Below are 26860 nucleotides of genomic sequence, written 5' to 3'. Positions count from 1 at the left end.
ATGTGTTTCCCTGAGACAGAGGAAATCTGAATTCTGTTTGTGATTGTCTCTTTGTTCCCAGTGACTGAGAAGACCTGAACTTCTGCAACCGGCAGAAGGTGAGAGAAATGGGAGGCACCCAAATGAGTATCTCTGTACCAAATTATCTTTTGATACCTAGTTTTCTGACATTAAATGTCATTTCACAAAACATCCAGGTCTGATCGGCTGGTTGTACGTGGATAGTAGTGGATAAAAGGTAAAAGTATTCTCTGGTGGGACCTGTTCAGGAAGGTGTCAGGTAGTGAAACGATGACCAGAATCAGGGAAGTGACCATAGGTGAATCAGCTTTTATTTCTGCATCTCAGGATTCAAATTGCAAAAGTAAGGATAGCGTTGCTGAGATTCCTTGCAAAAAAAAGTCATCTCCTTCTAAGACAACTAGAAAAGCAGTGTTTGCATAGTGTATGCATCATGTGGTGTTGTCTATTTATTTAATACCTGAATTTTGTCCTGCAGGAGGGGTGCCTCAGCCTCACCATCCTTGCCATTGGTTTCACTGCAAGTGTCTGTGAGAGGCAGTCTTTGTTGTTGCCTCCTTGTGAGATTGATGTCCCTCTCATTCATTAGCTGATATATTACAGTTTATTACATCTGTAAAAAATAAAGGGAAATGTATCTGAAGAGATTCTGAGAAAGCCAACAATCTCAAGTTTATTAACAATGGTAACTCTCGACTATAAATCACTGTTTACATGAGGCCATTAAAAAAGCCTCGATTCTGGCATTATCTGTAAAATTTCATGTTTGCTGTGTAGGATTTAGCTTATAGCATTCGAAGAAGGCCAGTCTTAACTAGATGAAATTATAAAGTTAACTGTGGGGTATGAACTCAACCACTCTATATTTTATTATTAGTTGCAGTATGTGGCTGAGTACACAGAGCAGAGATACATCTGTAATGAATAACTGTTTTTTCTACATGAAGCTCAAACATACATTAGCACAGCCTATTTATCTGAATGAACTGAGGCTGCAAATAATTAAGGAATCTTCTCTGGGAATACTTACACCATCATAGAAGCTGATTTTCATTCAAGTTGTATCAAAAGAAACCCCAGCAACCTTGCTCCACTCGTTTTACACACAACTGCCATTCATCAGCCTAGATTAGTTGCTGCAAACACCCATTATTTTCATGTGTTTGCTCATCTTTACCGAAGCAGTTAGCAAGTTTTGCCTTGTCGTATGCCTTGTTCAGTGCACAGTGGAGCTGCTGGCGTAAAGGAGAGAACTTCCATTTCTTTTACTCCATGTTAAGTGTTGCTTGCTTTTCCTTGTGACTGAGAGGCACTGGGGAGCTGATGGCGGCAGCTTTGTGAGTTACGGCTGCGGCAGCTCAGTGGTGTGGTCAGCTTCTGTTGGCTCCACCCACGTCCTCTTTCTGCTGCAGGGTCCGCAAGGATTACGTTCCTGCTCTTCTGCTTTGCTGACAGTGTTTTTGATACAAACGTTAATTTTGGTTTAGCAGTAGATAGGGGAGCCTGATCCAATCAGAAGGAAGTGACTGTTGTACAGGAGTTTGTGCAAATGGAAGAAAGCAAAGTGTTCTGCTCAAAAGCTCAGTAAAAATCATAGAATGATAGAATGAATCCCAGCATGGCCTGTGTTCCAAAGGCCCACAGCGCTCCTCTAGCTCCAACCCCTGCTGTGTGCAGGTCGCCAACCAGCAGCCCAGGCTGCCCAGAGCCACATCCAGCCTGGCCTTGAATGCCTGCAGGGATGGGGCATCCACAGCCTCCTTGGGCAACCTGTGCCAGTGCCTCACCACCCTCTGCATGAAAAACTTCCTCCTCAGATCCAACCCAAATCTCCCCTGTCTCACTTTAAAACCATTCCCCTTGTCCCATCACCATCCACCCTCACAAACAGCTGTTCCCCCTCCTGTTTATATGCTCCTTTCAAGTTCTGGAAGGTCACAATGATGTTTCCCCATATATACAGAATTCAGATGAGAAAGAAACAGTCCAACCTCTGGATGCATCTCATCCAACCTACTCAACGAGGCATGGACATGAGCACCAGATCTGCTCAGCCATATTGTTGTCCTGCTCATGCTTTGGAAGCACCATGGATTTGCTGCAGTACTGCACAGCCGTCCCTATGAAAAAGGCTTTCATAAAATCCTACTCCATCATTCCAAGCTGCAATTTCTGGCTGCCGCACTTCATTGTATCATCTTAAACTGCCAACAGGAATTTGGCTCCATCGCCTGTCTCATTGCTCCTAAAGCCCCTTTAGCTCCCCGAACTTTAGCTTATTTCTTTGAATATTAATGCCAGTAGACTTTTATAATTCATTCAGGTCTGAGATGCTGGCAGCCTGGTCTAATATTAAATGTGGAGGTTGGCGGCCCTGCCTGTGGCAGGGAGTTGGAACTTGATGATCTTTGGGGTCCCTTCCAACTCAAGCCATTCTGTGATTCTATTATTCTATGCCAGCGCTGATGACTGGAGTGCAAGTTGAATTTTACTTCCTTTCAGTACAAATAATTTATTTCCATATATCTCATCTCCTGAGTTATCTTACTTCTGCTCCATGCTCAGCGTTTCAGTTCTTCCATGTGTTTAGTGAAGACATTATGGAGCCATGTTCAGACTTTCCTTCTCTGTTTCATTCTGCACTGAGTATCTACTTTCTTTTTCTTCGTTGTGTTTAATGTGTAAAGGCTCCTTTGCTTTCCTTTTTAATTTGACTTGCAAAGTTAATTAAGCTTTACTTTTGATGGCTCTTTATTCCTGTTCCTCTTGACCTCTACTGGTATGGTTTTACTGCATGCTGCAGATCCCGTTCGTCTGCAAAAAGACGCTGATTGGAAAGTGATTTCTTGTGAATTTAAGAATTTACCTTTATAATATTCTAGGTCCAGGTTCTACACTGCAAACTACTGACTGTGTTGACATTGTTTATGCTACTGTCTATGAGCTTTATATTAAAATGACTGATGCTATTTGTAACTCTCTATGGAGGTTTGCAGGTTTTTAGTTTAAATGTTTAGTTGCTTTTTGGTTGAAATGTCACTGAGAATTATGATTATATATGATATAAGGCTGGCCCACTTACTCTAAATTAGAGGAGAAATACACTGGGCACAGTTTTTATGGTTGGAAGTCTGCTAAATCACCTCTGAATATCACAGCTTTAGGCACTGAGAAGTATTTATAGTTTTTGCTTAGAAGTTTACACCCGGTTAGATACAAAAAATACTTAAGTTAAAGCCCAGAATCATTTTGCAGACACTTCCTATTGCAGTTAGCAGTGCAATAGAAGACAAAGACAGGCTGAGGGAGCTGGGCTTGTTCAGCCTAGAGAAGAGAAGGCTGCGAGGAGACCTCACTGCAGCCTTCCAGTATTTAGAAGAGGATTATAAACAGGAAGGCAATCAACTTTTTACTCAGGTAGATTTTGGCAGGACAAGGGGGGATGGTTTTAAGCTCAAGCAGGGAAAGTTAGAATGGATGTCAGGGGGAAGTTGTGTGCTGTGAGAGTGGTGAGGTGCTGGAACAGCTGCCCAGAGAGGCTGTGATGCCCCGTCCATCCCTGGAGGTGTTGGAGGCCAGGTTGGATGGGGCCCTGGGCAGCCTGGGCTGCTGTGAAATGGGGAGGTTGGTGGCCCTGCATGGCACAGGGGGGTTGGAGCTTCGTGATCCTTGTTTCTATGAGAAGCAGACTGGAACAAATGCGATACTCGCAAGGCACCATCAAGATCTGCAATCTAGACAATTTCAGCAAACTGCTTTTACGGCCAATTGTGTTTACTTTATCCCTGTCAAAACCTCTCTTCATCTTTCCTCAAGAAGCACAGTGGCTTATGCTTATCCCCTCATATCAACTATCCTGCAGTCTTGGAGGTCAGTCCTGTCTCTTCTGGGGTATGAGCTGAATCTTCTTTGCCTCCAGCATCTCTTTTTCAAAGCAGTGCTTTCTCCCATCCTTCCGTGAGGCCTCAGAGGAGCTCCCCTCAACAGCTTCAAAGGCATTTTCCATTGTTCTTCAAACATCATCTGTGAAACGCAATCATATTTCAGCGTGTTCCGTATTTCAAAAAAGGAGGATTTCCACGCGAGGTTATTTCAGAGCAGCTCCACACAAGTCAGTATGAATTTGAATTATGTAAAGGATCAAGGCGTTTTCTCACTCATATCTCAGTGTGGACTCTGTACCGGTGCCAAGTTATCTGTTCCAACATTTTAGAATTCAGCTTATCTTTTTATTATAGTTTAAAGCCCTCCCATTTTTTTATGCCAAGAACATACTTAAGAAAAAAATGCTTTAACTTTTCCAACAGTTGCATTCAATTTAAAGGATCTAGTAAACATTACTGAAGCACAGCTAAGGGAAATCCCATGTGGCTAATAACATTTTAGTAATAATAGCAGATAAATTTTGGAGTTTTCGCAATAGATTAGCTCAAAATCTTCAGTGCAAAATGTATAACAAAACAGTCTCAGAAAGCTACTATACGGCTCTTAAAACATCCTTGGGTTCAGGGCAGATTTGGAATAAACGTGATAATTTTCAAGCTACCACTACTGATGTTCTAGCAGAAGTGTTGCTGCTTCTTTTTCCTATCGTTACCAGTATTTCTGTTAGGAATTTCACACCGTCTTTTGTAGTGTTGGTTGTTTTTCTTTGCTTCCTCGGGGTTTGGGAGTTGTTTTTTGTTAGTAAGAAGATCCTACCTCCTCCCAGTAGTTTGATTTTAACCATTTGGACCGTTTCAGTCCATTAAAACTGTCCTTTAGCAGGAGGAAATAGAGTTATTTATTCTTACAGGGATGCTGTGACTCAAGCACTCCCTTCTCTTCCTGTTGCTTGATCCAATGTAATTAAATAATATATTTCATTTCATAGCTTTGCAGGAGCAGTAAAGAGGAAATTATGTTCACAAAACATGTTTATTTTTTTTTCCCCCAACCTTTTCATGGCTGAAAAGTGATTCTTTCTCGTGGTGCTAAAGGAATGTGAAGCAGCCTTTTGAGACTCAAGTCCTTGCGAAATGAATGCTAATTAAAGAATGAACATTAATTAAGAGTTAGGAAATCAGTGCCATTTTTTCAGACCAAAGTATCTGTTGGTCAGATTTTACATTTGAGCTGCTTTGGGTTCATTTCTTTCCTTTCTCTGAGCCAGCAGCTCTGTCCTTGTTTTCTTTCTTTCACCTTCCCAAGAGGACATGTGCCACGTTCATGTTATCAGCTGCACAATTTGATTTGTGTTTTCAAAGCTCTGAAAATTATGGTTTGTAAAACTAAATTAAAAAAAAAAACAAAACAAAAAAACAGCAGGAAACCAAGAATTGCAGACGTACATGCAAAAATAGGAACTTCCTTCTACCTCCTTTGTACATGAAAATGAATCCACCTCGGACTCAACCTGTTGCTTTTATAAATTCCTATATTATTTTTCTTCATCTGCTATTACAAGAGCTTTGGGAGGAAGATGCTCTAGATTTAGGATTTTGAAGGTATTTTGAAATTAAGTGGGGAGAGACTTCTGGAAAAAAGAAAAATATCCATTTAATTTTCTACTTCTCACAGAATCACAGAATCACCCGGGTTGGAAGGGACCTCAAGGATCATGTAGTTCCAACCCCCCTGCCCAGCAGGGCCACCAAACATCCACATTTAGATCAGGTTGCCCAGGACCCCGTCCAACCTGGCCTTGAACACGTCCAAGGACGGGGCATCCACAGCCTCCCTGGGCAGCCCGTTCCAGGGCCTAACCACTCTCCTTGTAAAGAACTTCCCCCTAACGTCCAACCTAAATCTTCCCTCCTTCAACTTGGATCCATTTCCCCTAGTCCTGCTATTGTCAGCAGGACAATAACTTCTCATTTTTTCATACTTTTTTTTGTTCATGTGTTGTCTCCACTGACAAATTATTTGCTGTAAAATTGAAGGAGAGAGTGGGACTTTTTTCAGTACCGCAATATACATTCCATACATATAGATATTATGGTTGAAAAAGCATTAAAATCATACGTTCTTCACATTTTTTTAGTATTGTTTTCCTTTTATTTCGATGCTGTCTGTATGTCGTGCCAGGTAAACATCTGTCCATCAGAGTTCTGCACGCAGAATAACTTCCCTGAGGCCCTGTAAGGCATGTCTGTCATCCAGCACCATTCACACCAGTCGCCATTTCTGCGTGCTGTGTGCCTCTGGTACTCTGAGCAACCCCAGAACACTGAGCTGCTGTCACCACCCAAGATGGCGAGCTTCCATTTGATGGACACTTGTCTGCGTTTGAGCTGATGAGAATAAAATTAAGGAGAAAGACCAATGTGAGGAAGTATTACTTGTCAGAAAGGGTGGTCAGGCACTGGAATGGATGCCCAGGGAGGTGGTGGAGTCACCGAGCCTGGGGGTGTTCAAGGAAAGGCTGGATGTTGTGTTGAGGGACATGGTTTAGTGGGAGCTATTGGGAATAGGTGAACGGTTGGACTGGATGAGCTTTGAGGTCTTTTCCAACCTTGGTGATTCTATGATTCTATGATTTCAAGTAGTCTTTTAACCTAAGGACTTTTACATCCATAGACAGTCTTTACAAGAAAGAAATGTAACTGCGTGCCTCTTCAGGATTGGGAATAAATGGAGATATTCCCGTTGGTAAATATTGCCATTCTTCATTTTTGCTTGAACCTTTTTCCTCCATCTGCCAGTTAGCCTAGATGTTACTAAAAACGTCTTAGCATACCATAGAATGGTTTGGGTTGTAAGGGACCTTTAAGATCATCTAGTTCCAACCCCTTGCTATAGGCAGGGACACCTCCCTATAGCCCAGGTTGCTCACAGCCCCATCCAGCCTTTCTTACGTCCTTTATGGGATTTATTTTTATGAAGTATGCTTTTGTCTTCCATTTTATGGTGTTTGAAGAGATTTCTTTCCGACTTGGCTATCAGTTCAGCCAGAGGACGAAGCCTGGTTATCTCTGCATTCAGTGCTCTGATGGCTGCCTGCCTCTTCATGGAAATCCTTGCTTTGCCCTACTCTTGCTCCCAGTGCGCTTTATCTCCTGGTAGACAGATGTCTTATTTTCATAGAATCACAGGATCACAGAATGGCCTGGGTTGCAAAGGCCCACAGTGCTCATCCAGTCCCAACCCCCTGCTGTGTGCAGGTCACCAACCAGCAGCCCAGGCTGCCCAGAGCCACATCCAGCCTGGCCTGACAAACCGTGAAGCCTGATTCCAATTTGCAGTCATGTGGAAAGGGAAAGTGTTTCTTTAGTGCTCTGGTGAAACTAATGCAAGTCAATGATTATTTTTCTGTGTGACAGCATAAGGATGCATGATTGAAGCAAACATGACTTTACAGCAAGGGGAGAAAGGAGCCTGTTTATATTGGATGTTCTCTCCATCAACAGAGAACAGTTCTTTCCTGCTTGCAGTGTTGGAAGCTCAGTAACAATAATCCTGAATGGTGGTTTGTCAGGGATTTGAAACCAAAGGCCAGGAAGCTGTGGGTATAATGTAACCTCTACGGCCTGCACAGTGTAGGCATACTGGAGAAAAAAAAAGGAATAGAAATAACTAGTAATAAATCTGAGTTTATACACTGAATATCAGAGAATTAATTCTTTTTTCAATCCTAAAGAGAAGTAAATTCTTTTTGTTTTCTCTAAAGGAATGGTGAATGCATTCATTGCTAAAGGAGCGTGCACATTCTTATTATTTTAAAATATTTTGTAGCAAAAAGACATTGAGAGATGTAACTTTGATGGAAATAATATTTATAGTTGAGATTCACAGCTTGGAATAACTGTACTGATAGCGCTGTAGGAAAAAAAAAATAGTTGTGAAAATTTGAATCCAAATATATTAAGTTCTATTGCACTCCATTATCCCAGTATTCATTTACTTAGATGTGGGGAAGTTTGCTGCCACTGATTTACAGTGGGATCACACCATCTACCTCAGTATCTGGGATATCCCAGCAGTCCTAGGGCATCAGAAACAAGTGGAAGACTTCTATGCTCATCTTTAGAAATACAAAAGCAGGTTTTTGCAGATTTTGAAACACATTTGGCCATGAGAATTGTTTTATTTCAAGATGATTAATGGATCTTTCACATGTACAGTGGTCACCTTTCACAAAACCTGCTTCATTGCTCTCCTGCAAGTTATGCAGAAGCCTATGCCATTGTTTCCCCTTGGATGTTATTACCCGAGCTGATTTGTTTTCACCCCTATCACAATAAAAACCCTAGAACAGAGGTTTCAGAGTTAGTTTTCTTGCCTGCTGTTATCACCGGCAGTAACAGAGAGCATCAGCAGCACATCACCATGTGCCATCTCCAGCACATCACCAAGTCTCGAAGCAGTGAAGCCTACGTAGCTGCTGACAGATTTATCCATATTAAAATAGAATTCAGTGAGTATGAATGTTTTCCTGCATTTAGAGACTTTCTAGTTTTAATGCTGTTCATATCATTTCGCCTGGTTTGGTCATCATTGCCTACTGTGAGGGATAGAGATTCTGTTGTTTCATGAAGAGGAGAAGAATTATAGGTACAAAATGTTGGTTCAAAATGTTAATTTTGAAATTAGAATTGAAATAAGAAGAAAGCATACCTGAAACATTGATATGCATTTATTGTCCATAAGTTCTTTCCCTCTCTGACAGAAAATGCAAGATATTTGAGACACTGAGTTTAAACTATAAAGCAGAGATTAAAAAAATAATTTGGCCTTGCTTTAAAGCTCATCGTTGTCAAGATAGCAGTATTAATTTCACCATTTACTTGGAAACATATTTTCTTTATTTAATCTACTTAATATGGTCTCTAATAGATTCAAATCTTCACTTTCAGTAGAAAAGCCTAGGCTGTTGGGCTTTACTAATAAGTTATCATTCTTCTAACAATTGTGCCTGTTTATATTTTAAACAAAACTGGTTCAGTGTTAACAGATGTGGGGCTCAGCTAGGAATATGCTGTGAATATATGGAGAGTGCAAGGATTCAGCTTTCCTCCATCCCAGTTTGTGGCTGGCACCGAACTGCACGAGTTACTTATAGCCAAGGAGCTCAAAATACAGGCAGAATTCACTGTGAAAATTGAATCATTCCACACTTAAGAAAAGATTTCTCCTCCATTCTCCTATGAGAAACAATTTGGTCTCTTAGAGGTTGGTAAGGATCAGTGACCTGGCTAGGTGGCCTCAAGTTGCACCAGGGGAGATTCAGGTTGGACATCAGGAAATTCTCTGAGGGAGGAGTCCCAGAAATGGGCTGCACAGGGAGGTGGTGGAGTCACCGACCCTGGAGGTATTCCAGAAACCTGCAGATGTTGTACTGAGGGATGTGCTTTAGTGGGAAATATTGGTGGTAGGTGGACAGTTAGACTGGATGGACTTGGAGGTCTGTTCCAACCTCCAGACTCTATGATTCTGTGATGGAAGATGAGCAGGGTGTGCTCAGCATTTGATGGGAGCATTGAATTGAATTGAGTATCTGCAATGCAAAACACAGAGCTTCAGCCCAGTGAGACCTTGATGAACTTGAGAGTCAGATGAACAGAAATAATGGTGTGTGCACATCTGTGGCAGAATGACCTCACGTGTCATTGCTGTCTGCTCTGAGGTGGTTGCAGGATACAGCCAGAAGATACAGCCAAAGAGGGGAATCTGCTCTTTGAAAGGGTTGATAACTGCAGGACAAGGGGAAATGGTTTGAAGTTGAAGGAGGGGAGATTTACATTGGATGTCAGGGGGAAGTTGTGTGCTGTGAGAGCGGTGAGGTGCTGGAACAGCTGCCCAGAGAGGCTGTGATGCCCCGTCCATCCCTGGAGGTGTTGGAGGCCAGGTTGGATGGGGCCCTGGGCAGCCTGGGCTGCTGTGAAATGGGGAGGTTGGTGGCCCTGCATGGCACAGGGGGGTTGGAGCTTTGTGATCCTTGAGGTCCCTTCCAACCCAAACCATTCTGTGATTCTGTGATTCTGTAAGATGACCAATCCAACCTAGCATCTTCTTGTGTTGTTTGTATGCGTCGCTTTGCATAGAAGTGTTATATCCTGTAACTTAAAAATATCTGGTAAGATTCAGTTTTATCACATCAAGTCTTTTTTTTAGAGCCTTTCTCTTCCACCTCCAGGGATCTGTAGAAAGGTGAACCCATTGTTAAGCTCCTGCAGTGCATTGTCTGACTATTCCATTACATGGGCAGAGTTTGTTTAGTTTCATAAAGGCCATGTATTTTTCTTGTCTCTGTTTTTGTTTTGGTTTTTCTTTTTGTTTTTTGTTTTTTAATGCTTAGAAGGTTCTTGTTTAAAACATGGAGAGCATCAGCCCAAAGAACGAAGTGAAGAGTGCTCTACTCTTGCAATTTGCACTCCATTTAAGTGTGTCCATTGTAAAAGACAAAACCAAAAGGCTCTCCTCCACCCCAACCCTCTAATTTTTATATAATACAAAGAAGTATGTGAGTTATTGGTGGAATGAAGAGAAATCATGATCAAAATTATACTACATGTTTAATTTAAACATATGGGAATAACAACAAAATATCATTTCACCATCCTTCTAATCTTTCACAATTTCTGATAGCAACAGTACAGTTAAAATATCCAACTTTACAGGAATTCACAATTTTAGTCTGAAGGTAGCTGAGGAAAGGGCTGTTTTCTACTGTGATCATCAGACTGATTTTATATCAGCAGCTTGTCACCCTGAATGTCATGCAGCCATGGTGTGCCTGACCCCTAGATATGTTCTTTGTGCTTTCAGAGGGCAGGAGCCCTCGTACAACCTGCTTGTTACTGGAGATCCTTTGGGGATGCATCTCTGGAAGTTCATCCTGGGTTACAGGGTCTCCACTTGCAGCCCCCAGCTGTAGGGCTCCTGGAGTAGTGCAAGCCAAAACCATGACATTGCCTCAGAAGGCCAGGCAAGGCAGTTGAGCTGCATCCAGATGTCAAAAGGTAAATTTATTTTGAAGAAGTGAACAAAACAAATGGCATATGTACTTGAAAACAAGTTCTCCATGTATTCTGGTACATACAGATCATGAGAGTAAGAAAATCTATTTACATCTCATGGCCACTGGGTGATTCACATGTACCAAAATTCACCGTGTGTCAATGAAACGCTCCAGTGAAGCCTCAAAATGGGTCTCAAAGGTTCATCTGCTCGAGCTCACACACAGTCACCTGCTGATGCACTAAATGCTTTTCTGTAAAATATCCTTAGATATAACAACAAAAATGATTGTCTTTTCATCTGCAGGTGAAATTTTCATGTGTTAGACAGCTGTGTAGCCCTGGTGATCCGAAATCATTACCCAGGACAGTGAGCCAATGGACTCTGTAATGCTCAGCTGCCAAACTCAGTTGTATTTGAGAAACTTTATGGATATATTTAGATGAAGATACACAATTTTAATCTTATGCTTAATTGCCTTCAGAGAAGTATTGGGACATTCTGCTTAGAATACATTGACAGCGCTGGACCTAAACTCAGAATTTCTATTGGTATTTTCAGAGTTGGATGCTCTTGATATACAAAAGATGGGAAAAAAAATAAGGCATTTAAGTGCATATTTAGTAACAAAACAGCCTTCCTGACTCAAAAATAAAAATGGAAATAAAATAAAATCAGCCTGGTGAAGTGTAATCTAATTTTCCTCTAGAATAAAACCAAAATCTTGTAGCACTATTCTTGATGCTCAGCAGTTTGAAGGCATGCAAGCATTCCAGTTTTGACTCCATTGTGCAGTTGAACTGGAAGGATTATATCACAACACAGCGTGCTTGTTTTCCATCTTTTTGTCCATCAAGACGTTTTTGTAGAGGTATCAATGATTGTTGACTTTGGAGGAAGGGGAAGAAAAAATAATTAGGAGTAAAAGCAGACAGTGCCATTGAAGGAACTGTGCTTCTGTCATAGGAGAATGAATGCTCCTTTCAACAAATCTGTAATTTGCAGAAGTTGCAAAAAGAAAATAGCCTTAAGGTGACTGTTAACGTACTTCAGTTCATCCTGCCAAGAAAGTTAACTTCATAAAGTCATTAAACCGGTGATTACATTTTAAAATATTATTCCCCAGCCATTTCTTCTTAGACTTTAAAATACAGTTACTGTATATACTACTTTCTTTGTAATGTGAAAAATTGTAAAATACACTTATTTTTCATAAACTCCTAATTATTAACAGAGCTATTTGCGCTCCTATAGTGAAAGTCATTTCAACACTTCCGTTATTTAAACTTCACTTTTAGGGGTTCATAATTTGGCTGTAATAAAAAATAAATTCAGACTCCGAGGGCTCAAATAATCTTTGCTGGCATTAGGGCCTGATTTTCTTCAAGAAGCTGAGTGATTTGGATTGCTGACTGTTCTTCAAGATAATCCGGAATAAAATGCTTTCCAGTGCTGACTGAATAGCTGTAATCATTAACAAATTTAGGGAGAGCCATGGAGTGTGGTGGAGGTGATGCTGCTCTTTTGTCCCTGCCTGGTGCTGAGCAGGGCTGAGGCTTGAAGAAGGAATACTGCTGGGACTTCTTGCAATGTCTCTTCCATTGCAGTTCCAGAAGGGTGACTGTAGGAGCAGATGGGGCAGGTTATGGCTGGCCTTGTAGCACACGCACTGTGGGGTCCTTGGCAGCAGACTCGCTGCAGTGGAAGGCAGAAGACCAATGGATTTAGAGGTTGTGTGGCTGAAAGCTGCTTCTCTGCCATGATGGATGTTCAAGTGCTGAAAGATGGATCACTTTTTTGGTACGGCTTCCTGAAATCGCCCTCATCGCGTAGCACGGCCGCTGTGATGGCTGAACAAGGCCCTCAGCTCCGGAAATTGAGGAGTCAGGGCTTGCTGCGTATTGACAGCAACGCAGGGACAGTGAAATCAGACAGTTCGTTACAGCACTAATTATAGCAAAGCGCTCGTGTTGTGGTTTGAATGACTCAGTTCTGTGTGTGCTACAGCTATAAATACATCTTCTCCCCGATCTGGACTGTGTGGTACGTAATTTTTTTTTAATGGCCTGGATACATATTTACCTGAGCATATCCTGGTTTCCCAGGTAAATATGTGTACCAATGCAGAACTCATTATGGTCTGTTTGGATAAATAATCCATATTTTATAACGGTACAGGAAGTAATTATTTTCCTATTTTGCTTTCTTTAAGCCAAAGAAATTAAATGCTGTGGGTTCATTACTTAAAATAAAATAGATGCGAAAATCGAGGTAATATGAGAATAAAGTTTTCATTGTTTTGGTAGAAACTGAGAATGTTATTCCAGATTTTGATCTCGTGTTTAGCCCAGAATAACTCCATTAAAATAAACAGCGTTATTCAGGATTTACTTAGATGCAAATGGGACGTGAATTTGGTCTCCTGTCCTTAATCCCCCTTACTTCACTGGGAATTCCCGTAAGTAGCTCGCACACGGTCTTTGCTGTAAATGGCATTGTCAAGTATTTATCATTTGGAAAAAGAAGTTATTTCAGCTACGTGGGGGACATGAACCGATCTGAATTTTGTAATAAGAAAATGGATGTTTAATAATTATGGTCCCACATGCAGTAGAGAAACGGAGCCACCTATTTCAGCCATTGTTTGATACGACGTGGGAAGGAGCTGCGTTGTTGTGGCCATGCTACGGTCAGGGTTTGTAGCACTTTGAGGCTTGGTGGGACCAAGCTTAGCCTTGGCATAAATCCATGAGCTGCAACAGATTTACACCAGAGATGAATATTGGCTCATTCTTGGTAACTTTACTTTTTATCCAACTCTTTCTATTTCATCTTAGAAATATAAGCAGCCTGTGCGCCCTCAAACTAATCAGAATAAGAAACAGTTTGGCTTATGCCAAAAAAATAGAACTATCATTTTCCACATTCTTACATTTTTCAAGTGAGTTTCAAGTAAGATTATATTACTGTGACTTCTGAATTCCTGAAATCTCTCTGGTCTTTGTAACTGCAAGGGCCAGCAGTGTTTCAAGAGGAAAATCTGAAACTCTACATGCAGTATGTTTTGTGTTGCGCAGACTAGATACACTTCACATCTTGCCTGCGTGCCATTAGTGTGGAAAAAAATTAATGCAGTACAGTATTATGATTTATGGACTGAATTTTTTGCCCACTGAGCCCTTTCCAAAAAAAAAAAAAAAAAAAAAAAAACCAAAAAGTTTTTCCCCCTCTCCTCCTTTGGATATTAGAAACAGCTACTGTTTTTGTTGATCTTTTTAACTTCTGAATAGACCTATTTCAAGTCATAGCAGCATGGGAGCTCAGATTAATAATATACTTATTCAGGCAGTGATACTGACTGAAACCATTGCTAGCGTGAGTAAGAAGGATAGGATTTCTTTAAATTATTTTCAGGTGCATTCATGCATTTCTGAAAGAAGAGTATAAGGATATTGTAAAATAAATGAAATTTTTGTTTACTGATCATGTTACAGGTGTGTGTGTGTTTTAATGTCAGGAATGTAAGATGTCTCATTTTGATAGCTTTTGTTCTGGGCTCACTGTCAGTCCTATCAATTAGCAAACAAGAACAGGAGCCACTAAACAACTACATCTAGCCTTCTGGACACTGCTTTTAGATCTGGAGGAAATATATTCCATGGTGTGAGGCATCCTTACTATCCCACCTCCTCTTCAGCATCGTCTCCAGGCAGCCTTAAAAGACAAGCAGAGAGGAGAATCCCATCAGCTGCTCTGATGGCTTTGGGCCTCCTTAGCGCAGTAGTTTGATGAGCATCAGCTGCTCATCAAACTGTGATGATGATAGAGGCCTGCCCGATGGCCTCTAGCTCACCAGCCCTGTGCTGACTGAAGGCAGGTCCAAGGCTGATGCCCTTAGTCCATTCCAAAGAGATTTTTTGCCCTTTCTAGCACTATTTCAGGGGCTTGAGGCCTTCACACGCATGGCCTTTGTGATAGAGATTTGCTCCTTTGGCTGCATCTCATCTGTTTTTGTGGCATTTAGGACTCAATCTCATCTTTAACTCTTTCCTATCTGAATGGCAGGACCTGCAATACAGTCAACTTTTACTATCACTTTCTTTATCTCAAATAAAATTGGAGTATACCTAAAATGTCTTCTATGGCTTCCACTAATGCTAAGTTGAGTGAGACTGAGTTTCCTTCAAAAAATGCTTCCATGAGCTGTTTGAAATTTGTATATGTTATTCTAAAAAATTGTGAGAGGAATATACTACTCTTCCACAGTCCCAGATAAAGTGCTTTGGCAAGAATTTGGCATTTTTACATTGCCTGAGAGAATTCTGTGTTCGTTCTCCGGGCAAATGTGGTTTGAAGGAGAAAAAGAAAAAGCAACGCAGCGCTTTTCAAAAGCGATGATTTTAAATAGAAACAAAAAAGCTTTTTGCTCGAGATTCATCACAGGTTTTTCAGTCTTTTCATAAAATTGTTGTTCCCTTTTTGCCTAACGAGTGGAGTGAGTGACGCTTTTGAGAGTCTCAGCTTGTGCTTAGGTGCGTAGCTGGTATTTAGCTATATGCTACCATGCAAAATATTATCCAAAATACATGAAAAACCTGGTATATTTTTAACACAGCCGCAGCCATCCTAATGAATTTGTTTATTTTAGTTGCAGCAAGCAGCTGAGGTTTCTCAGCTGAGAGGAGCTCGAGTCATCTCTGCTGAAGACCTCCTGTTCCTAATGCGCAAAGACAAGGTATGGCAATGAGACAGAATGGTCTCGTTCTGCACAGCAAGCTCCTTATCATGTTTAAAGTGTTTGCTCCTCCATACATGTGAATAACTGTGTTAGAAGGTGCATCTGTACTACAGCTGTATTACATGTAGTACAATAATTACATAACTTTTTAATACTCATTTTCTCCAGTGATTTCAATTATGAATAGATTTTTTTCACTAGTATTTAGAGTGAGTACTAAACATTACAGCTCAGAGCAATTTCTTAATTGTCTGTAGTATAAAGGATCCTTACCTGCTCTTGTGAAGTGTCCCTGCCTATAGCAGGAGGTTGGAACTACATGATCTTAAAGGTCCCTTCCAACCTAAACCATTCTGTGATTCTTATCCTTTATATTCCTTTGATTTCTTATTCCTTCTATTTATGGAGAACGGAGAGGCATGTCTGATATTTAAGTGTTATCATTTTTTTAATGTTTCTTCTTCTTTTTAATATTCTTCCTGTATTTTGATCTCACTAAAACTTCAGATTGAGATATGATGTGTTTTTTTGCATGACCTTATTAGACCTAGTCAATAATTTAACAAAATTAGTTTTCCATAAGAATATTACAGTCATTTTATCCCTTCAAATTTCAAAATCATTCAAAAATCCTTATTATTTATTTTTCTCTAACTAATTCCTTACTCTTTTGCCTCCCTTTCTCTGTTTTTCTTCTCTTGTTTGATGGGTGAAACCCAGTGACTAAAAACATATTGAAAGAAATAAAACCTTAAAGGTTGGAAACCAAATGCAGTTACTTTATCTGATGTCTGATATGCCCAGTGATGGTATAATGAAAACAGTGGTTAATATGAACATCAAAGTTCATGGAGGTATGCATGCCTAGGTGAGAATTTCCAAACAAAGCATAGATTTTGGAGCCCTAATACAGCCTGAATTTCTCCTTTCTGAAAGGGAAACCCATCGCTGTCTCACAGTGGGCAAACAAAATAACAACTTGCTCACCTAAATACCTCGACATGCTTGCTATATGTGGATTTTCTTCAGAATTAGGAACTACGAACATTGTAAAAATTATATTTGTTATCATAATGTCCCTGTTCATTGCAGGGGAGTTGGACTAGATGACCTTTAAAAGTCCCTTCCAACTCTGAGGATTCTGTGAAGCTATGGTTTGTGTACATGTGATGCCATACAGTTCGTGTATTTGTGTGTTATAATTTTAGCCTAAATGAAAAATAATTCTATGCAATACTAACACCAATGTATGTTTTTCTCTTAGAAGAAGCTTAGAAGGCTGCTTAAGTACATGTTTTTTCGAGACTACAAATCTAAAATTGTGAAAGGCATAGAAGAAGACGACCTCATTGAAGGTAGAAAAGCTTTCCTTAATTTGGGAGGTGTTTGATATTTTACAAATGCCCAGAACAGCTCACTGCAAAGTATTAATGTCTTCTCTAATATTTATACAAGCAAAAATTACAGATTCAGATGTAGTAACTTGGTTTTAAATTGCTGCTTTTCCATTTGCATTACTTCAATGTTAAGATTTTCCATCTACCATCCAAATGATAAGTAACAGTGCTGAATGTTGTAACTCTGTGGAAGCTAAGAAACTGGTGCTGATTAAAGGGCTAATTGATTTCAGCATGTGTAATTTAAATATGTCAGCTACCATGTACAAGGGAGATTGTCAGCTGAATGGACATTTGTTAGCTAATTACCAAAAGGTTTTGACATGTTTTACAAAAAGTACCATAATCTGAAGTCGTTTAATACTGATACATGACCTGGCCTTCTTTCAGTGCCATTTAGCATTCTGTACTTTGAATCTGTCGTTTCAAGAATGGGAAACACTTTGACATTTTTTTCCCCTCGCCATGAATTCTTTGTGTTTAGTTCCTCTGAGCATCCACACTGATATTAGTGCATGCTAAGCACTGCCATGGGCTGCCCAGGGAGGTGGTGGAGTCCCCATCCCTGGCTGTGTTTCAAACCGTTTGGATGTGGTGCTCAGGGCCATGATTTAGCGGAGGGCTGCTAGAGTTGGGGTGGGATGGTTGGGCTGCGGTTGGACTCCATCATCTTTAAGGGCTTTTCCAACCTGAGCTATTCTATCATTCTATGCTTTAACTTGGTCAATGTGTGGATAAGGTTTGGTCAACTCATTTGACTTTTAATTTGCCGTGGCGCTATATTTTCACAAAGCATAAAAGTATATTGCAAGCAATCGGAAGTATAGCTTCCTACCTGACAGCGTGGTATTTTTGTAATCCTTATGTTCATACCACTAGTTAAATCAATTTTTCTAAATCATTTAGATGCTCAAGAAATACTTCCCAAACACACTTCATTTTGGTGTTGGAGATTCCATTTTCTGGCAAGCTTTGGTGACTGAAGCCATTAATTTTGTTTTGTGAACTCTGCTTATTTGTAGCTGTTATTCTGCCTAGCACAACGGCCACCTTGCCCAGGGTTCACTAGGCTTTATGTTGAGCAGAGGTCCATTATCTGTGGAGCTGCATCTTAATGCTTGTGTTAGGATTCGCTTTAGATTGTAGGTAATTTGAGTGTTCTGATGTTCTGTATACTTATGAGAAAAGGTGTTACTCCCAAATGGTCTGTCATGTGAGTGAGCTTTCATACAGCTGTTCCCTGTGGCTTTTTCAATACAATACCTGGTAGACTAGATTTTTCAAGATTGCTAAAAAGGTAAGGTTTTACTAGGAAACATTAAAGGGGACATTGTACTATAGTGCTTTTGCAACACAGTAGGGCATCACCTTGGTCAGGTTGCTCAATGTGTATGAGGGCAGGAAACAACCTACATAGTGCATCTGAGTCTAAAAAATGCCCCTTCTGGGGACATCATTTGATGTTTAGAGTAGCCAAATAATTTATATTCGCTGTTTGTTCCTTATCTTTATGTAGACAAGTTCAGCAGCAACAACACCAACAAACGGCAGAAGCTTGCTCAGGACTTTCTCAACTCCATTGACCAGACAGGAGAGCTCTTGGCCATGTTTGAAGATGATGAGATTGATGATGTCAAACAGGAGCGGATGGAGGTAATTGTTCTGTTTTACTGATACCCATCTCCTGCAGAGAAAACTCTGAAATATTTCATACATCATGCTGTTCTGCTGCCTTTTTCGAGTTGCATTTTGTATCGCTGTCACATGCTTTTTCCTTTTGCCCAGATGGTGTAGAGGAATCCTATTTCCATATTTTTCCTATTCCTTCAAATGTTTGCTGATATCTAAGCACACATGCTGAGAGGGAAGATTATGAAAGTGTAGTTATGGATCTTTCTGTCTGCCATATATTTGTATTTCCTTCCTGTAGAAAGCAGATTCTATTTAAAAACATTTCACAGACTTTTTTTTTTCCATTTTTTTTCTATTTTTCATTCTTTCTCTCATTGGAAAATTATGCTTAGATAGCAATTGAGGATTCTTTTCATATAACGTAGCTTTCATAAAAAATGAAAAATATTCTGTGCATACACACTTCCATATATGCTCTTCTCACTTTTTTTATCTACATACATCTGAAAAATTATGCCTGCATTATTGCAGAACCTACAGAATGCAGAACCTTATCACTCTTAGCAAGCTATTCTGGGATCAGGAATTCTAGCAGCATTAGCATGGGAGTTTCTGAAACAGTGGTTTTGATGCTAATTTTGCTTGGTTTCACTGAGTCCTAGCAATATGACCCCAAGCCCTGTATCAGAGCATGTTGCCACATGGGTCTTATGATAGAATCATAGAATCCATATTGTTGGAAGGGACCTTTAAAGAACATCCAGTCCAACTGCCCTGCAGTGCACAGGGACACCACAGCTACATCAGGTTGCCCAGGGCCTGATCCAACCTGGCCTCCATGGGTGGGACATCAACCACATCTCTGGGCAACCTGTGCCAGTGCCTCACCACCCTCACTGTAAAAGACTTCTTCCTTATATCCAACCTAAATCTACTCTCTTTAATCTTGAAAGCACTCGTCCTTGTTCTGTCACAACAGACCCTGCTAAAGACTCTTTCCCCTTCTCGATCCCTGTGTTTTCTCTATTAATTGAGCATTTTCTTGAATGTCACTGAACTATTTTAAAGATCCACAGGTTGTATCAGGGCCAGGGCGAATTTTCTGGCTCTGAAGGCAAATGGCATTGACTGGCTTGCATCCCCATAGCTAACTTTTCTTTCTACCCAGAACAGGCTAGTTCTTCCATCAGAAGAGGGGTGGCCAGCAGGGACAGGGAGGTGATCGTCCCCCTCTATTCTGCTCTTGTGAGGCCCCATCTGCAGCACTGCATCCAGGTCTGGGGGCCCCAGTACAAGAAAGACAGGGAGCTGTTGCAGAGGGTCCAGAGGAACCACAAAGATGATAGGGGACTGCAGCACCTCCACTACAAAGACAGGCTGAGGGAGCTGGGCTTGTTCAGCATGGAGAAGAGAAGCTGCGGGGTGACCTCAGTGCAGCCTGCAGTACCTGAAGGGAGCCTGCAGACAGGAGGGGAGTCAGCTCTTGGAAAGGGGAGATGGCAGCAGGACAAGGGGAAATGGTTTGGAGTTGAGGGAGGGCAGCTGGAGGTTGGATGTCAGGGGGAAGTTGTGTGCTGTGAGAGCGGTGAGGTGCTGGAACAGCTGCCCAGAGAGGCTGTGATGCCCCGTCCATCCCTGGAGGTGTTGGAGGCCAGGTTGGATGGGGCCCTGGGCAGCCTGGGCTGCTGTGAAATGGGGAGGTTGGTGGCCCTGCATGGCACAGGGGGGTTGGAGCTTTGTGATCCTTGAGGTCTCTTCCAACCCAGGCCATTCTTTGATTCTGTTGACAGCTGATATGTAGAATGCTCCGCAGCTCCTTTTCTTGGCCATTTCCTGCTCATGCCTTATGTGGGCAACTCGTTGTCAAGGGCAATATTCTACATGGTTTCTGCTCACAATTGCACACAATTTCCATATTTTTTTAGTCAGAGGTGTAGGATTCGTGGCAGTTGGAAAGCTGCTATTTTTAGAGTGCTTTTTTATGCCCTTTCATTACCAGAGCTGGGTACTTCGGTTTGATTTTGTTTCCTATGATGAGGTGGCTGATGCATTCAGTAATATTTGTCTATTTAATATTTGCCTATTTCACCTTAAGTTTTCGTGGAAAATTCTATGGAAGAAATAACCTGATTTTCATCCTCCTCTTTCTGGGACTTGCCCAGTCATGTTTCCCCCTCCTTCTTTCCACTGCAGTTACTAAAAATCAAATCAAGAATCCATTCTCCCTACAAATGGGGTTGGGAACAAGACCCATTTGTCCACAGCTGAGAAACAGTGCTGTAGAGCAGTTGTTCCCAACCACTATTTGTGTTTTAGAAACTGATGTTTCTTTTCTTTACTTTTGTACAAATGTATTTATGTAAAATGATGTTTTGCATAAATGCAAGCATATCCTTTGAGCTCACATGCACATAAATAGGTAACAGCCTTGCTTGGAATTAGTGTTATGGGATTTACTTTCTGCTCTTCTTTAGGTTCTCTTCTGTTACTCTAGTACAACCTTTATTTTTTTTAAAGCCTAAAAAGCTAGACGAGTGAAGTAGTGTGAAATTCCTTGTGCCAGACAAGGACATATCTAATTTTCTATTTGTCTGCAGTCAAATACTTCTCTTTCAGCTGATCACACATCTTGGTTTTCATCACTGGACTATTCACGAATTGTAGGATACATATATTGAAAGTAATTTGCTCTATTGCTTTACTTTATTACATTTCATGTATAATGTGTTTCCATGTTAAAAAAAAATTCAAGATCTACTTATTTTGGAATAGAAACATAAATGATATACGGGTCTGAAGTCAGTACTGTGGGTTTTCTTTCTTATTCATTTTTCAATGACAAAACACGAAACATTGGTTGAGATATGCTACTCCAGAAGTTAAGCTTTGCTTTTCTTTTAGGCTTTGTTGTCACTGTCAGGTGAATAGAAATAAATCAATCACAGTGAGAAATGTGATCCAGTCCTAAAGGAGGAGTACTTCACTCAGAGGGTGGGTAGTTGCTGGAGCAGACTGCCCAGAAGGGTGTGCATTCCCTGTCCTGGAGGTGTTCAAGGCCAGGCTGGATGGGGCCCTGGGCAACCTGATCTAGTGCTTCATCTAGAGTTTGGCAACCCTGCCAGCAGAAGGGGTTGGAACTTGATGATCTTTGAGGACTCTTCCAATCTAAGCCGTTCTATGGAACTTGTTTGTTCTCCTGTGTTGTCAGTGGATGGGTTGATGTAGCGCATCACATTTTCTTTGTGCAGTCAATTATATTCAATGCTAAGTTTATAGTCCATGCTAAGTTTGGGAGGAAATCCAGTAGACACTTAAAAAATTCTAATGGTGTTCTTTAAGGAATTAGTATGCTTGACCCTAAAGGCAATGGTCCTTTTAGGTATCGATTACCTCAGACGTGAGTGGTTGTCTTGGTTTGGACAACTACAAATGATTTCAGTTTCATGTTGCCTTGGGCCAACATCATGCCAGCTTGTCCTAAGCATATGATAAACATGCATTTCTGATGTCATTATGGGCTAAACAGGAAATTATTGTTTAGCAGTATGGTTTCAGTTATGAGACAAAAAGCAAATATTATTTATATTTATTTTTTAAAACACGTTTTATGGAATTAGATCTAAAACTTCATGAGAGCACTTCCTGTTCTGTGAGGTCTGTTCTCTTTGTACCACAGAGGAGTAAGCAAAGCCTCAAGCTACTTTCAAACAGTAAAAAAGGTGGAAAAAGGCCTACAGTTTTGTCTGAACAACATCCCCTAGTGCTGTCACATTACAAGGAAATGGCATTCCTTTAGGACTGGATGTAGATCTTACTGATACATCCTGCAGCTTCAGTTTGAAGCAGAGATCATTTCTGAGAGTAATAAAAGCAATATGCAAAAGACAGTCAACTTGTCTTAAAAGTGAAGGGCAGGAATTAAAAACAAAATCCACATTACTTTTCCATAATGCATGATTATGTTGTCAATGCATTTTGATCAGATGACGAGAGCAGTAATAGCAACGAATAGCAGCAAATCATCCAACTGTACTGACAAAAGCAAACCAAAACAAAAGTAATAATAGCACCGCTGTCTCACTCCAAAACTGTAAGTACTTTGCCCTCTCAAAATAGCAGTCAAACTGAAGTGATGTGCTGCTCCTCCCAGTAAGAACAGGTACAGATGAAATGAAATAGTCTGGTTCATAGACGTAGTTGAACTGTGCACGTGGAGATCATAGAAGCTTTCTTTTTGACAAGTGTCAGTGCCCAGAATGGCAGTTTTTATTGTACTGGTTAGTCTCAAACTGCTTCACTCTGGAATAGAGCAGTGGGAAGGTGTATGTTCAGTAAGATCTCTGCATTTTGGAATAGGCTGCCCAGGGAAGTGGTGGAGTCCCCATCCCTGGCTGTGTTTCAAACCATTTGGATGTGGTGCTCAGGGCCATGATTTAGCGGAGGGCTGGTAGAGTTGGGGTGGGATGGTTGGGCTGCGGTTGGACTCCATGGTCTTTAAGGTCTTTTCGACCTGAGCTATTCTATCATTCTGTGATTTTTCCTTACTTTGCAGTTTGGGTCGAGGTGCAGGTTTGGCTATTTGTGCCCTTGTGTTGCTGCTCTGAACCTCTCAGAGGACCTGTCTCTATAAAACTTGCTGCATGTTTGGCAGCATTTTGTGACCAGGAACACCAGCGCTGCTAAATTAATGTATGAGAGCCTTTATCGAATTTACAGTGCCCTGTTATTAAAATCAAGCAGAGGTCTTTTAAAATTTCAGTCAACTGAACAGCAAAGTGGACTTCTTTCTCAGCCTCTAGAAGTCCATTTTTTATCATCTGTTTTATGGTGCCAATACCTCCCCTACCAGGAAAAAACAAATTCCCTTCTGAAATCTGAACTGGCGTCCAAAGGACTGCTTGGAGCATCACACTGTGAATACTCTATTTCAGTTCCGTTCCCCTGGGATTGAAAGAAACACCATTCATCTGTCCCTCTGAGTGCTAGCATTGGGATGTATTTCCAACACTCAGATGTTATATAGCAGTAATTTAGTTGCAGTAGCTACAGTAATGTTTTCACAGTACATTGCAAATTTGAATAAACAGTGGAGAAACACCAGAAACACTTTAGGTATTTAAAAATTACATCTACATGCTACTGTTGTAAGTTCATTGTGGATGTGATTTTTCCAATTCTGCTCTGTAATCATATGTCTGTTAATGAGAAATCTGTACCAAGCAGACAGAAATGGAGTATGCTATGTGCATTGCACAACACATGGCAATAAAGATTAGGTGTGTTCGGAATGTATCCTTTGTGAAGTTAAATGGCTCCATTTGGATTTCGTCTGCGTTAGATATGATTAATTTGTGCCTTTAGAGGACACTTAAATACATCTAAGTGCACTTTGAGATGTAAGAAATAATACTCTGAAAATCCACTCTGTTTCAATCATAGTTATTTCTATGATGCAGACTTTGTGGACTTGGCATTTATATATTTATTGGCACAGGCTGCCCAGTGAAGTGATGGAGTTTTGGTCCCTGGAGGTGTTCCAGAACTGTGGAGATGTGGCACTGAGGTCGTGGTCAGTGGGAATGGTGGGGGTGGGTTGGGTTGGGCTCAGGGAGCTCTATTCCAGCCTTAATGATTGTATGATTCTCTCCTTAATTTATGTATTGAATTAAGGAAAGTCAGTTACTTGTTTGTATCTTTCAGAGCTCCAGACATTAGCTACGATTCAAAATCTCCCCAACACCAGTAACAACAAAACTGACGATCGGAGAAGTGTCAAACATGTTATTACAAAACTGAGAACGAGGAGGTTCCGAGTTTACAATCAGTATCTATTCCTGTTTCTTAGCAGGGAAGGTGTATTCTCTCCACATTTATGAGCACAATTAAGTATTTAATTGAGTTAATAGTTTGTAGTTCTACAGCATGGAAAGTTGTGTAAAACCCTGAAAGCTTTGGAAATTGACTCCACATCCAGTTAGCTCGTGCAGCAGAGAATTAGCTGAAATGGGGATGGCAAATAATGGCAAAACTTCCATGCAGCACTAAGCTGTGGGCATCAAGTTGGCCAACCAGAAGTTATAGAGGGCTCAACTGAATCCCTTCTTAACACAGTGGGCAATACTGGTGGTAGGTGTACAGTTGGACTTTCTGAACTGTAAGGATTCTATAGTTCTGTGATTCTCTTTAAATCTACAGCAGTAAATTAGACAGTGACCAAGAAGATCTGTTCACACTGGAATATGAAAAACTGACTCTGTCATTATATGGAATATATGAAAAATGTTCTGTGTGCTCACACTTTGACCCGGGCACTGTGCTAAGGGAATCCTGGGTACGGTTTGGAAGTTAGCCTGGGACAGGAGATCCTGCCATTGTGTGGTTGTGATGGGCCATGATGGAAGGTCCAGGCAGGATGCAGGATGCTCCACTGCTACCTTGGAGCTGGGACGAGGACCTGGCATTTTTCAGTTGAGACAAACTTAAACTTGGTGGCACAATTCAACGGGGAAAAAAAAACCACAAGGATGAGCTCTAATGCTCAGCAAGGATCCAAAAGATGGTGTTGAATGACTCAAATTCGTTGTACTAATTTGGGAAAGATGTACAAAGAAAATAAGCAGGAAGTGATTTAGAAAGAGCTTTGAGGCCTTCTAATAGCACAACACTCATTTCACTGACAAAAATTATGCCAGTGTAAGTGCTGTGTGCGGTCATTACTCTTTAGGGAGTATCTGTTCATGCAGAGTGTATCAATAACAAACTGGAATTTGATTTAAAGCCCATATGGAAAGATTAGTGCTGTTGTACAGACAACACATATTTAATAGAAACTGCATGTCAGAAGACAAACTAATAAGTTTTATGTTGCTAAGCATGAGGTCACTGTTTCTCGTAGCACGTTTTTCTTGATACATAATTTTCTGATGATAAATTTGTTCTTCTGTTTCTTCATAAAGGATTATTTTCACAGATTTCACATTATTTTTGACAGAAACTGCATTTTAAGACAGAATCTAACGTTTGGTTAAGGGAACAACTTTTATCTTGCAGTATTGTGTCTGAATCTAATCTTATTAATTTTTAGAATCACTGTTTATAAGCACTCAACCTCCTTCGATTTTAACAGCTGCAGTCTGTGAAAGAATATTCTTTGGGGTAAGATTTAGCTGCTGATGAAAACGTTCCAATTTCTTTTGGGTGTTTGCATATCAGCTAATTGCCTCATCTTCCACTGCAATCACTGAAGGACTCATAGTGCAGTCTACAAAGGTGTTCTACTGAACAGATACTTGTATATTCATCACAGTGGGCTCCATAGCTCTTGTGGCTCTTCTGGATATACTCATCTTGCAGGGATCTTCTGAGTTGTCAGTGACTGTTCTGCTATTGTCCTGGCCAGATTTTGACTGTGGAAGATGAAAAAGAAGTATTAGAAGAGAAGGCTTGCATTTTGGGGATGGGAAAAGGCATGGCTCTGGGCAGCCTGGTCTGGTAGTTGGCAACCGTGCCCATGGCAGGGGGGTTGAAACCAGGTAGTCTTTGAGGTCCTTTTCAACCCAGGCCATTCTATGATTCTATGAAGTATTTATGCTTACAAAGTAGAATCATAGAATCGTTAAGGCTGGAAAAGATTCCTAAGATCATCTAGTCCAACCACCGACCCATCACCACCATACTGACCTCATGTCCCAATGCTATCTTTAAAAACAGATCTGTCATCAGTTTATTTCCTCCTGGTTTGCATACAGAATCACAGCTTGCACCTGTTCCATCATTTACACCATCAACCTGTGTCACAGCCTTACATTTTAAGACTAAAAGTTTTTTTTAAAAAAGGGGTAGAAAATGTGTCCTTGTTCTTTACCCAACAATGTCACAAATGGACTAATGGATTCCAGTGGCACGACACAAATGGACAAATCAATACCTTTAAAAGGCTTATGTTGTAAGAAGTGTTTTCGTATGGACTAGACAGTTGCAGCCTTAATTGTAAGCCAGTTGTACACCTGTGTGTCCAAGCCAAATAAGAGGAGTTGCTTTGGATTTGAGAAGTGACTTGGAAGGGTACTCAGATAGGAGGAGGGAAGTTCATGCTGTGGGACAAAAGATTCTGAAACAGTGCTGGAAGAGGCCC

General features: G+C 40.8%; 1 protein-coding gene across 2 annotated transcripts in view; it reads left to right on the top strand.

The window, feature by feature from the left end:
* Window positions 1-26860, top strand: part of SUPT3H (SPT3 homolog, SAGA and STAGA complex component) — a gene marked incomplete at both ends in the record, with an annotated part of 256234 nt that overhangs the window by 151655 nt on the left and 77719 nt on the right. The window contains 3 exons of one of the 2 annotated variants that reach the window (XM_079532801.1): window positions 15614-15694; window positions 16962-17052; window positions 18611-18747. In XM_079532801.1, coding sequence (XP_079388927.1) covers window positions 15614-15694; window positions 16962-17052; window positions 18611-18747 — 309 coding nt within the window. Of the gene's footprint in view, window positions 1-15607; window positions 15695-16961; window positions 17053-18610; window positions 18748-26860 lie in introns of both variants that reach the window. The other variant, XM_079532800.1, reaches the window with a different exon arrangement.

This window comes from Tetrao urogallus, assembly GCF_951394365.1.
Source record: "Tetrao urogallus genome assembly, chromosome: 2".
NCBI classification, from domain to species: domain Eukaryota; kingdom Metazoa; phylum Chordata; class Aves; order Galliformes; family Phasianidae; genus Tetrao; species Tetrao urogallus.
The sequence above is the reverse complement of the archived record's forward strand: the minus strand, read 5'-3'. Positions and strand labels throughout refer to the sequence as shown.